The 13,040-nt window shown below is 44.5% G+C and overlaps 2 protein-coding genes across 2 annotated transcripts; both read right to left on the bottom strand.

The window, feature by feature from the left end:
• Positions 1-396: 396 nt before the first annotated feature.
• LOC142398812 (tripartite motif-containing protein 16-like) lies at positions 397-2,233 on the bottom strand. Its single transcript, XM_075483010.1, has one exon. It carries the CDS (start codon positions 2,231-2,233, stop codon positions 1,133-1,135), a length of 1,101 nt encoding a protein of 366 aa, XP_075339125.1. The 3' UTR covers positions 397-1,132.
• A 4,341-nt stretch (positions 2,234-6,574) lies between these two features.
• LOC142398601 (tripartite motif-containing protein 16-like) lies at positions 6,575-9,173 on the bottom strand. The gene has a single exon (XM_075482664.1). The coding sequence runs from the start codon at positions 9,171-9,173 to the stop codon at positions 7,467-7,469; it is 1,707 nt and encodes a 568-aa protein (XP_075338779.1). The 3' UTR covers positions 6,575-7,466.
• Positions 9,174-13,040: the final 3,867 nt, after the last annotated feature.

Here is a 13,040-nt window from a genome sequence, read left to right as displayed (position 1 = left end):
TACCTGTGTGAGATCACTGGAACTCACCTGACAGCTGTGAAACGGACCTCTGCTCAGCCCCGCCTAGGACCCAGAAACCAAAAAACAACAACAGCCAGACACACTTGCTCTCACTCAGTGTGAACTCTCTTTCATTTAAGCAAAATGCATGTGTTCTTGCACTTCTGTGCATTTTCACATCAAAACAATACAAGTGAGTGTATTTCTAAAGAAAAAGAAACCAGAGGTATTTTTTCTTAGCCACAATAAGTTTATTGATCGAACGTTTTTCAACTACATAGTGAATCAAAGTGCGCTTCTACAGCAAGATATTTAGGCAACATATGAAGATAATTATTGGGTCATTAAAACACACATTTATGAAGCTGAATATTCTTACTTCTGAACAAAACTCAGAAATCAATGTAAAACTGGTTCAAAAGGGACATATGAATAAATACCCTCTAATTACATGTGATTAAAACACAAATGTGGAAAGTTAAGTATGTGATGCCTTAAATAACAAAAATATTCATTTCTGTGCATCATGTTGTGATTTATAGGATGTGAAACATCATCATCACACAGTTTATATTTCACATAAGAACTGATTTCCCAGTAAGAATATCTTTATATCCTGTAGTTATTAAGCTCACCATAATCCTAAGTGAAAAGAAAACTAAAACATTCAATACATCACCCTTTAAAAAGTAAGAATTGTCATTAGCAGCAAAGAGGAAGAGATCAGCAATAGGTAAACATGTTAGCGTGGGATTTTCCCTTCTTTAACAGTTCAAAAAGCAACTTAAAATGTTATTTCTTAGCTATTCAAAAGCAAATACATCTGAGATGTGTCATAATAAATGATATATATAGCTGTGTAAAGAAGCATCGATCTCAAACCTCAGAAAGGTTTGACAGGTGAGTCTACATGTGGAAATGTAGCTTAAAGAGCTTGTGGGCAGAAAAGAATAAAAGCCTGTAATGATAGTGGAAAACATCAATAAAAAGCAACCTCTGATGGGCAACACAATACCAGCAAATGAAGGTGAAAAGTTAAATTAAACTAAACTCTGGTCAATTATTAAGCTTTAAAACCAGCTAATGTTAGAGGAAAACTCTGTTTCGCATTTTTTAATCAACTAACTTTTATCTACTTAAGCTGACAGAACTCTGCTGAGGATCCAGAATAAGAAACATAAACTCCAGCCCAGAGCGGCTGAGTGAATGTGGTCTGGACTCTGTGGAGGAGAGTCATGGTTCCAGAGACGCTGTAGAAGGACAGAATACCTGCTCTGTGATCCAGGTACACTCCCACTCTGGAGGCCCGAGGACCTGAGATGGAGGTTGAGATGTTGTTGTGCCAAAATGAATAACTGTCTGAGGAACAATCTAATGCCCAAGATTTGTCATTTCCTCCAAATCCACAATCAATCCAACTTCCTGCTCTGCTGATGTTCTTGTATGCGACTGCTACATAAACTGCTCTCCCTCTCATCTCCACCTCCCAGTAACAACGTCCAGTCAGACTCTCTCTGCTCAGGACCTGAGGCCAAATAGTGAATCTGTCTGGATGATCAGAATAAGACTGAGGATCATAAATTAATGTCACTTTTCTGTTCCCCTCTGACAGTAACAGATATCTATTTGCTGTGTTTGGATCCAGTGTGATTTCACATGAATATTTTAAGAAATTAGCTCTGCTCTTTGGTTCAGGTTGTGACAGTAAAACATCCACTTCAGCGACTCTCAGTGAGATGTTGGCCCATTCCTCTCTCAGGATGTCCTGTAGTTTATCTCTGAGCTCTGACACAGCTGCTGTCACATCCTCAAAGTGCCTCAGAGGACGGATCTGGATGCTGGATGAGTGTGTAGCCCCCCTGAGTGCTGCCACTGAGGGGCAGCTGTGCAGAAACTGGCTGTGATCCTCTGTGTGTGAGAGCTGCTGCAGCTCAGCATCTTTCCTCTTCAGCTCAGTGACCTCCTGCTCCAGCTTCTCCTGAAGCTCTTTGACTCGCCTCCCTTCGGCTTCCTGCTGGGATCTGATCTGCTGCTTCACATCAGAGCTTCTTTTCTGGAGGAGACGGATCAGCTGGCTGAAGATCTTCTGGCTGTGCTCCTCTGTTTTATCAGCAGACTGATGGATGGCCTCCAGCTGCTGCTGAAGCAGCTTCACATCTTTCTCTGCGTCCTGGATTCTCTGCTGGATCTGCTGCCGACTCCCCTCCAGCTCTCTCTGCCTCTCAGTCCTCATAATGAGGCTGAAGGTGATTCTCACAGTAAGAGGCCGGACAGGATAAACAGGACTTGATGGCTTTCAGTTTTCTCCCAGAGCAGAAATCACAGGCCACATCTTCAGCTCCAGCATAGCAGTGATCAGCAGGAGCAGCTTGGAGTCCAGTCTTCTTCAGCTGCTCCACTAAATCAGCTAACATGGTGTTTTTCCCCAGGACAGGCCTCGCTGTGAAAGTTTTCCTGCACTGAGGGCAGCTGTGGATTCCCTTCTGATCCTCTCCATCCCAGAAGCCTTTAATACAGCTCATGCAGTAGCTGTGTCCACAGGGAATAGCCACCGGATCCTTCAGCAGATCCAGGCAGATGGAACAAGAGAAGCTTTCTCGGTGCAGCTGAACTCCTTTCTGCGCCATTTCTCCTCTCAGATCAGCGACTGACTGAGTTTTATTTCCTGAAAGCTGAAACTTATCTGAGCTCTACTGACAAACGCAGCAATGACACATTCTGACGTCAGTTCAAGTTAACAAATCATGTGTGAGTGAAATGAGTCACCACAAGTTAGTTACACCCACAACAACACAGGTGAAGGGGAGGGAACAAAGAAATATGTGGACAGACTGCAGCCGCAGTGTTTACAGGAAGAAGACAAAGGTCATCGGGCTTTGCCACATTTCAGCAAGAGGAGCGGCTTTATCTAACTAAATTACCCTTGAAGCTGTGCTCAGTGACAGATAAAAATCTTTATATAAGTTCAGAGAATTATGTGCTGAACTATAACATGTTGTTTGTTTTATTAGTTAAAAGTTTGAATCAGTTCTCCCTTTTAGATCTGAATCCTATTCAGTATGTAATTCATGTCATTTTGATTAATTTGACTCTTTACACCAGGTGTTTATTGTAAGTTATGAATATAAAATAAGTTTTATTAATATAGAACCAAAACACAACAAATATCATCTCAAGGCCCCTCAAAGATACATTTTCATTACTTTTCACACGTCCAGCACATTTTTTTGTCGTTGTCCCGCATTGTTATTGACTGTCAGACTCCAGTTTTTGTAATCTGGCATTTATCAAATGGCTGTGTGGAGACAGCAGTGAGGGCTGTTTAACGCGGACGCAGGTGATTGGCGTGCCCACCAATAAAAACAATGCAAATCTGGTCAGAACGGCACCGGCATGCAGCAGGAGGTGTGGTTGGAAAGCACGACTCGTACAACTAAGACAGTGGGACAGCCCAATAATAGAGAATTACAGCAGTCCAGTCCTGAAGTAACAGATGCATGGAGCAGTTGAGCACATGAGCATTGAAGTCCCCCAGCAGGACGATGGAGTCTCCTGGAGGAGCACTCTCCAGTTTCTCCTCCAGGGACTCCAAAAAGTGTGGGTACTCTGAACTGATGCTTGGTGCATAAGCACAAACAACAGTAAGGACTCGTAGCCAAGGATCAGACCGCCATGGTCTCCGCCTTCGGCTGTCGCCCAGCTCACATTGCACCCGACCTCCTTTGGCCCCTCCCACGGATGGTGACCCCGGGGGGACCCACGTCATATTTTTAGGCTGTGCCCGACCGAGCCCCATGGGCACAGGCCCGGCTCGCTGCCTGGCCCCACCCCTGGACCTGGCTCCATGTGGACCTGCGTCCGGGCAAAGGAAAACGTTGTCCAATAATATTCTTCAGGTTTTATGAGCTGTTCTTTGTCTGGTCCCTCATCTTGGATCTGTTTGCCTTGGGTGACCCTACCAGGGGCTTAAAGCCCTGGGCAACATAGCTCCCAGACTCATTGGGGCACGCCAACCCCCCCCCACCACGGTAAGGTGACAGCTCATGGGGGGGTATCTAAGACTAGTTTTTTATATTTAGGTAAGTAATAAATAAGAAAGGATTGATTGAAAAATAAACATTTACCGCAGAAGTGTTGCAGATTTTGTCAATAATTATACATTTTATCCAAACTGGTCCTCATCCCTTCATTCATCATTTAAACTGGTGTCTATGGGTCTGAAGTGGGTTTTAAATTGTGTTTTGGATTAGTTGTGGCAGTTAGTTGTTGTAGTTCACATTTCTTTTGTTTGGTTTGCTTCATCTTTCCTTTTAATTTCATTCTCAGTTGCCTTGTTATTTGAAAAAGGTAAAAAGCTTAACGTGGGAAGAACAGATTCACATTTTCAGTCTTAATTGTAACAGAAGTTCAGGTCCAGATGTCTCTCCTCTTTGATTATTAACAGCCAGCAGAGGTTTTAAAGTGCTTATGCTTATCATTATGAGTCTTTAAAAGTCTGCTTTTTAGGCAGTTGTCTGTGGGCATAAACACACTGAGCAGCCAGTATAAAACCACAGAAAGTAAAGATAAAAACAAAATCTCTGAATGAAAGTTCTGCAGACATATATAAAAGAGTATTTAGTCTAACTGTGAGAAAACGCGTCCGAATTTCAGCTGAATATTGAGTGTTTCCTTTAGGGTCAACATGAGATTTATATAGAAAGATATTCAGGAATTGCAGGTTATAAGTATGAACCTTCTGCTGAAAGTGGATAAATGGAGCCTAAAGAGTGAGATTCCCTGATGAAATCAAAGCTTGTGGATCATGTGACCTGTTCAGAATCCCAGACTGATGTTAACAGGTTGATCTTCATCAACAGTGCATACAGTCTCTTCATATTTGGCACGGATGTTATTTTTCAGTGGCGGTTCTACACGGGGGCCAGGGGTGGCCCATGCCCCCGTAGACATGTCCCTGGCCACCCCGTGCTGACCAAATAATTTTTTTTTTTTTTTAAGTATTTTTTGGGGCTTTTTATGCCTTTAATGATAGGACAGTTTGAGAGAGACAGGAAGCAGGGGGCAGAGAGAGGGGAACGACAAGCAGCAGGGCCGCTCGGTGCGGGACTCGAACCGGGGCCAGCTGCAGGGAAGGACTGTAGCCTCTGTACATGGGGCGGCTGCTCAACCCACTACACCACCGACTGCCCCCCCCCCCAAAAGCACTGTAGTCTGTCACGTTTTTGGCTCGTGGTGAATAGCCTACTATTGGGGAGAGGGGCGACGATTTCTCCTGTTGCAAGAGTCGGTAAGGTAAGCAAAACGATTTCATCTCAAGTGACTTGATGTTCTTGCACTTAACCATGTTACTGTTGTTCTTCACACTGATAACGAAATCAAGTTTGTAAATGTCTGGTCAATGCAGACATTGATGATTTAGGGCATGAGCTCCATCAATTCAAGAGAGTTTTGGACAGAAAGGTACAGAGTGGTGAAGTTAAAAGGCCATGCAGTACAGTTGAGCTGGTTTTTTTTTTATGGAGCCATACAGGGAGGTTTTCTTTGAGCTCTTCAGACTGTGCAAGATTGCTGTAACCCTTCCTGTAAGCTCAGCCTCTTGCGAACGCAGTTTCTCCACACTGAAACTGATAAAAACCTTCCTGCGGTCCACCACTACTGATGAGAGACTCAGTGATCTTGGTGTCCTGAGCATAGAGTCCAGAAGGGCCAAGGCTCTGGATCTTGATTTATTTGTGGACCATTTTGCCAGACAGCACAACCGCCGTATCCTGTTGCTGTAGTGTAGTGTATCAATATTTGTATTTATCTATATTTTGTTTATTGAATTGTCACCCTGGATTTGTACCCTGTACTGATTTTTTTTTTTTTTTTATGGCCCTACCTCTCATGCACCTGCACTCACTGTTGTACAAAATAAATGTTTATATGTTTTTAAAGTAAAATAAAGTTCATTTGTTGCAAATAAAGATAATTTGTTGCGATTTTTTATGTGCCCCTCTGGTTAAACACTGGCCCCTCCTTGGCCCCCCAAGCAAAAATGGTCTAGAACCGCCTCTGTTATTTCTGTTCCCAGTTCATTACTTCACTGATTTCTCACAGCTCCCACAGAGTTGTTGAAGCTCACACAGTTACCTCTTGCTGCCACTTGGTGGCGCCAGATGTCCATGTTTCATCTGAAGGGGCTCCTGTCCCAGGTGCCTCTCACCTGAAAGGAGGAGGCGGGTCTGGGGAATGAACGCGTTCATTTCCAGGGTGTATTCTGGAGTACCAAACGAGAGACTGGATGATTTCACCAGGTCATTTTACCTGTGTGAGATCACTGGAACTCACCTGACAGCTGTGAAACGGACCTCTGCTCAGCCCCGCCTCGGACCCAGAAACCAAAAAAACTACAACAGCCAGACACACTTGCTCTCACTCAGTTTGAACTCTCTTTCATTTAAGCAAAATGCATGTGTTCTGGCACTTCTGTGCATTTTCACATCAAAACAACACAAGTGAGTGTATTTCTAAGGAAAAAGAAACCAGAGGCATTTTTTCTTAGCCACAATAAGTTTATTGATCGCACGTTTTTCAACTACGTAGTGAATCAAAGTGCGCTTCTACAGCAAGATATTTAGGCAACATATGAAGATAATTATTGGGTCATTAAAACACACATTTATGAAGCTGAATATTAAAATTTAAAGTCAAACAAAACTCAGAAATCAATGTAAAACTGGTTCAAAAGGGACATATGAATAAATACCCTCTAATTACATGTGATTAAAACACAAATGTGGAAAGTTAAGTATGTGATGCCTTAAATAACAAAAATATTCATTTCTGTGCATCATGTTGTGATTTATAGGATGTGAAACATCATCATCACACAGTTTATATTTCACATAAGAACACTGCTGATTTCCCAGTAAGAATATCTTTATATCCTGTGGTTATTAAGCTCACCATAATCCTAAGCGAAAAGAAAACTAAAACATTCAATACATCACCCTTTAAAAAGTAAGAATGGTCATTAGCAGCAAAGAGGAAGAGATCAGCAATAGGTTAACATGTTAGCGTGTGATTTTTCCCTTCTTTAACAGTTCAAAAAGCAACTTAAAATGTTATTTCTTAGCTATTCAAAAGCAAATACATCTGAGATGTGTCATAATAAATGATATATATAGCTGTGTAAAGAAGCATCGATCTCACACCTCAGAAAGGTTTGACAGGGGAGTCTACATGTGGAAATGTAGCTTAAAGAGCTTGTGGGCAGAAAAGAATAAAAGCCTGTAATGATAGTGGAAAACATCAATAAAAAGCAACCTCTGATGGGCAACACAATACCAGCAAATGAAGGTGAAAAGTTCAATTAAACAAAACTCTGCTCAATTATTAAGCTTTAAAACCAGCTAATGTTAGAGGAAAACTCTGTTTCGCATTTTTTAATCAACTTTTTTCAACATTTCAACAACATTTTTTATCTACTTAAGCTGACAGAACTCTGCTGTGGCTCCGCCATAAACATAAACTCCAGCATAGAGCGGCTGAGTGAATGTGGTCTGGACTCTGTGGAGGAGAGTCATGGTTCCAGAGACGCTGTAGAAGGACAGAATACCTGCTCTGTGATCCAGGTACACTCCCACTCTGGAGGCCCGAGGACCTGAGATGGAGGTTGAGATGCTGTTGTGCAGAAATGAATAACCATCTGAGGAACAATTTAATGCCCAAGATTTGTCATTAAATCCAAATAAACATTCAGTCCTTCTTCCTGCTCTGCTGATGTTCTTGTATGCGACTGCTACACCAACTCCTCTCCCTCTCGTCTCCACCTCCCAGTAACAACGTCCAGTCAGACTCTCTCTGCTCAGGACCTGAGAACACTCAGTGAATCTGTCTGGATGACGAGAATAAGACTGAAGTTGATTCATTAATGTCACTTTTCTGTTCCCCTCTGACAGTAACAGCTGTCTGTGTGCTGTGTTTGGATCCAGTGTGATTTCACATGAATATTTTAAGAATCCAGCTCTGCTCTCAGGTTCTGGTTCTGGTTCTGGTTCTGGTTCTGGTCCTGGTTCTGGCTGTGACAGTAAAACATCCACTTCAGTGACTCTCAGTGAGATGTTGGCCCATTCCTCTCTCAGGATGTCCTGTAGTTTATCTCTGAGCTCTGACACAGCTGCTGTCACATCCTCAAAGTGCCTCAGAGGACGGATCTGGATGCTGGATGAGTGTGTAGCCCCCCTGAGTGCTGCCACTGAGGGGCAGCTGTGCAGAAACTGGCTGTGATCCTCTGTGTGTGAGAGCTGCTGCAGCTCAGCATCTTTCCTCTTCAGCTCAGTGATCTCCTGCTCCAGCTTCTCCTGAAGCTCTTTGACTCGACTCCCTTCGGCTTCCTGCTGGGATCTGATCTGCTGCTTCACATCAGAGCTTCTTTTCTGGAGGAGACGGATCAGCTGGCTGAAGATCTTCTGGCTGTGCTCCTCTGTTTTATCAGCAGACTGATGGATGGCCTCCAGCTGCTGCTGAAGCAGCTTCACATCTTTCTCTGCGTCCTGGATTCTCTGCTGGATCTGCTGCCGACTCCCCTCCAGCTCTCTCTGCCTCTCAGTCCTTTCTGCTGCAGCTGACACTGTGTCGTGGCCTTTATGTTCCTCCACAGAGCAGAGATAACAGATGCACTTCTGATCGGTACGGCAGAACATCTTCATCACCTCATCGTGAACAGAGCAGATGTTCTCCTGGAGCTTCTTGGAGGGCTCCACCAGCTTGTGTTTCCTTAATGGAGCCACATCATAATGAGGCTGAAGGTGATTCTCACAGTAAGAGGCCAGACAGGATAAACAGGACTTGATGGCTTTCAGTTTTCTCCCAGAGCAGAAATCACAGGCCACATCTTCAGCTCCAGCATAGCAGTGATCAGCAGGAGCAGCTAGGAGTCCAGTCTTCTTCAGCTGCTCCACTAAATCAGCTAACATGGTGTTTTTCCCCAGGACAGGCCTCGCTGTGAAAGTTTTCCTGCACTGAGGGCAGCTGTGGATTCCCTTCTGATCCTCTCCATCCCAGAAGCCTTTAATACAGCTCATGCAGTAGCTGTGTCCACAGGGAATAGCCACCGGATCCTTCAGCAGATCCAGGCAGATCGAACAGCAGAAGCTTTCCTGATCCAGCTGAACTCCTTTCTGCGCCATTTCTCCTCTCAGATCAGCGACTGACTGAGTTTTATTTCCTGAAAGCTGAAACTTATCTGAGCTCTACTGACAAACGCAGCAATGACACATTCTGACGTCAGTTCAAGTGAACAAATCATGTGTGAGTGAAATGATTCACCACATGTTAGTTACACCCACAACAACACGGGTGAAGGGGAGGGAACAAAGAAATATGTGGACAGACTGCAGCCGCAGTGTTTACAGGAAGAAGACAAAGTTCATCAGGCTTTGCCACATTTCAGCAAGAGGAGCGGCTTTAACTCTTGTTATAAAATAACTAAATTACCCTTGAAGCTGTGCTCAGTGACAGATAATAATCTTTATATAAGTTCAGATAATTATGTGCTGAACTATAACATGTTGTTGTTTGTTTTATTAGTTAAAAGTTTGAATCAGTTCTCCCTTTTAGATCTGTATCCTATTCAGTATGTAATTCATATAATTTTGATTAATTTGACTGTTTACACCAGGTGTTTATTGTAAGGTATGAATATAAAATAAGTTTTATTTATATAGAACATAAAAACACAACAAATATCATCTCAAGGCCCCTCAAAGATACAGTCCAATTGATTGTAAAACCATCACAATACAATCAAATTCAGTTTATTAAATTCCAAATTAGTCCAATTCACACAAGGACAGTTAAAAAAAAAAAATCTAAATTATTAGTATCTGAATTCTAAATGTTTCTCTCAAAATTTTAATTCATTTACAACTTTATAGAGCAGAGACCGATTCTGAGGTCGCCAAAACGGACCCCCTCAACGCCCTGGCTGCGCCTAGAAATTCTCTCCATAAAAATTATGAACAGAATCGGTGACAAAGGGCAGCCCTGACGGAGTCCAACCCTCACAGGAAACATGTCCGACTTACTGCCGGCAATACGGACCAAACTCTGACACCGGTCATACAGGGACCGAACAGCCCATATCAAGCGGTCCGGCACTCCATACTCCCGGAGCACCCCCCACAGGACTCCCCGATGTCCATGCGATGCTGCAGAGGCGTGTCAACCAAGACAGCCGTACAACATCCAGAGCCTAGAGAAACTCCGGGTGAACCTCATCCACCCCCGGGGCTACCGATGAGCTTTTTGACCACCTCGGCAACCTCGGCCACAGAAATGGGAGGCCCCACGTCCGAGCTCCCCAACTCTGCTTCCTCATCGGAAGGCGTGTCGATAGGATTGAGGAGGCCCTCGAAGTATTCCCCCACCGACTCACGACATCCCTAGATGAGGTCAGCAGAGCCCCGTCCTCACCATACACTGTATTGACGGTGCACCGCTCCCCCCGGATGGTGGACCAGAATCTCCTCGAGGCCGTCCAGAAGTCATTCTCCATGGCCTCACCGAACTCCTCCCAAGCCCGAGTTTTTGCCTCAGCAACCACCGAGGCTGCGTTCCGCTTGGCCTGTCGTTACCCATCAGCTGCTTCCAGAGTCCCACTGGCCAAAAAGGCCCGATAGGACTCCTTCTTCAGCTTGACGGCTTCCCTCACCACTGGTGTCCACCAGCGGGTTCAGGGGTTGCTGCCACGACAGGCACCGACCACCTTACGGCCACAGCTCCGGTCGGCCGCCTCAACAATGGAGGCACGGAACATGGCCCATTCGGGCTCAATGTCCCCCACCTCCCCCGGGACATGGTTGAAGCTCTGATGGAGGTGGTAATCAGTTGACAGCTCCGTCCCTCTCTCCAGTGTCCGAGTGTCCAGGACATACGGCCGCAAGTCCGACGACACAACCACAAAGTCGATCATCGAGCTTCGGCCTAGGGTGTCCTGGTGCCAAGTGCACATATGGACCCCCTTATGCCTGAACATGGTGTTCGTTATGGACAGTCCATGACGAGCACAGAAGTCCAATAACAGAACACCACTCTGATTCAGATCGGGGGGGCCGTTCCTCCCAATCACGCCCTTCCAGGTCTCACTGTCATTGCCCACGTGAGCATTGAAGTCCCCCAGCAGGACGAGGGAGTCTCCCGGAGGAGCACTCTCCAGTGCCTCCTCCAGGGACTCCAAAAAGTGTGGGTACTCTGAACTGATGCTTGGTGCATAAGCACAAACAACAGTAAGGACCCGTCCCCCCACCCTAAGGCGGAGGGAGGCTACCCTCTCACTCACCGATATACCGGCGTGTTCTTTGTCTGGTCCCTCATCTTGGATCTGTTTGCCTTGGGTGACCCTACCAGGGGCTTAAAGCCCCGGGCAACATAGCTCCCATACTCATTGGGACACGCCAACCCCCCCCCCACCACGGTAAGGTGACAGCTCATGGGGGGGTATCTAAGACTAGTTTTCTATATTTAGGTAAGTCATAAATAAGAAAGGATGGATTGAAAAAGAAAACATTTACCATAGAAGTGTTGCAGATTTTGTCAATAATTATACATTTTATCCGAACTGGTCCTCATCCCTTCATTCATCATTTAAACTGGTGTCTATGGGTCAGAAGTGGGTTTTAAATTGTGTTTTGGATTAGTTGTGGCAGTTAGTTGTTGTAGTTCACATTTCTTTTGTTTGGTTTGCTTCATCTTTCCTTTTAATTTCATTCTCAGTTGCCTCGTTATTTGAAAAAGGTAAAAAGCTTAACGTGGGAAGAACAGATTCACATTTTCAGTCTTGATTGTAACAGAAGTTCAGGTCCAGATGTCTCTCCTCTTTGATTATTAACAGCCAGCAGAGGTTTGAAAATGCTTATGCTTATCATTATGAGTGTTTAAAAGTCTGCTTTTTAGGCAGTTGTCTGTGGGCATAAACACACTGAGCAGCCAGTATAAAACCACAGAAAATAAAGATAAAAACAAAAAGTCTGAATGAAAGTTCTACAGACATATATAAAAGGGTATTTAGTCTAACTCTGAGAAAACACATCCGAATTTCAGCTGAATATTGAGTGTTTCATTTAGGGTCAACATGAGATTTATATAGAAAGATATTCAGGAATTGCAGGTTATAAGTATGAACCTTCTGCTGAAAGTGGATAAATGGAGCCTAAAGAGTGAGATTCCCTGATGAAATCAAAGCTTGTGGATCATGTGACCTGTTCAGAATCCCAGACTGATGTTAACAGGTTGATCTTCATCAACAGTGCATACAGTCTCTTCATATTTGGCACGGATGTTATTTTTCAGTGGCGGTTCTACACGGGGGCCAGGGGTGGCCCATGCCCCCGTAGACATGTCCCTGGCCACCCCGTGCTGACCAAATAATATATATATTTTTTTTTAAGTATTTTTTGGGGCTTTTTATGCCTTTAATGATAGGACAGTTTGAGCGAGACAGGAAGCAGGGGGCAGAGAGAGGGGAAAGACAAGCAGCAGGGCCGCTCGGTGCGGGACTCGAACCGGGGCCAGCTGCAGCGAGGACTGTAGCCTCTGTACATGGGGCGGCTGCTCAACCCACTACACCACCGACTGCCCCCCCCCCCCCCCCCCCCAAAAAAAAAAATAAATAAATAAATAAATATATGAATTTATAATGATTTTACACCAGAGCGCCAAAAGCGTAACTAATGCGACGCGGCATTCTACACGGGTAAATTAAAGCGGGGCACCCAAGCACTGTAGTCGGTCACGTTTTTGGCTCGTGTTGAATAGCCTACTATTGGGGAGAGGGGCGACGATTTCTCCTGTTGCAAGAGTCGGTAAGGTAAGCAAAACGATTTCATCTCAAGTGACTTGATGTTCTTGCACTTAACCGTGTTACTGTTGTTCTTCACACTGATAACGAAATCAAGTTTGTAAATGTCTGGTCAATGCAGACATTGATGATTTAGGGCATGAGCTCCATCAATTCAAGAGAGTTTTGGACAGAAAGGTACAGAGTGGTGAAGTTAAAA

This window comes from Odontesthes bonariensis, chromosome 14 (genome assembly GCF_027942865.1).
Source record: "Odontesthes bonariensis isolate fOdoBon6 chromosome 14, fOdoBon6.hap1, whole genome shotgun sequence".
NCBI classification, from domain to species: Eukaryota; Metazoa; Chordata; class Actinopteri; order Atheriniformes; family Atherinopsidae; genus Odontesthes; species Odontesthes bonariensis.
The sequence above is the reverse complement of the archived record's forward strand: the minus strand, read 5'-3'. Positions and strand labels throughout refer to the sequence as shown.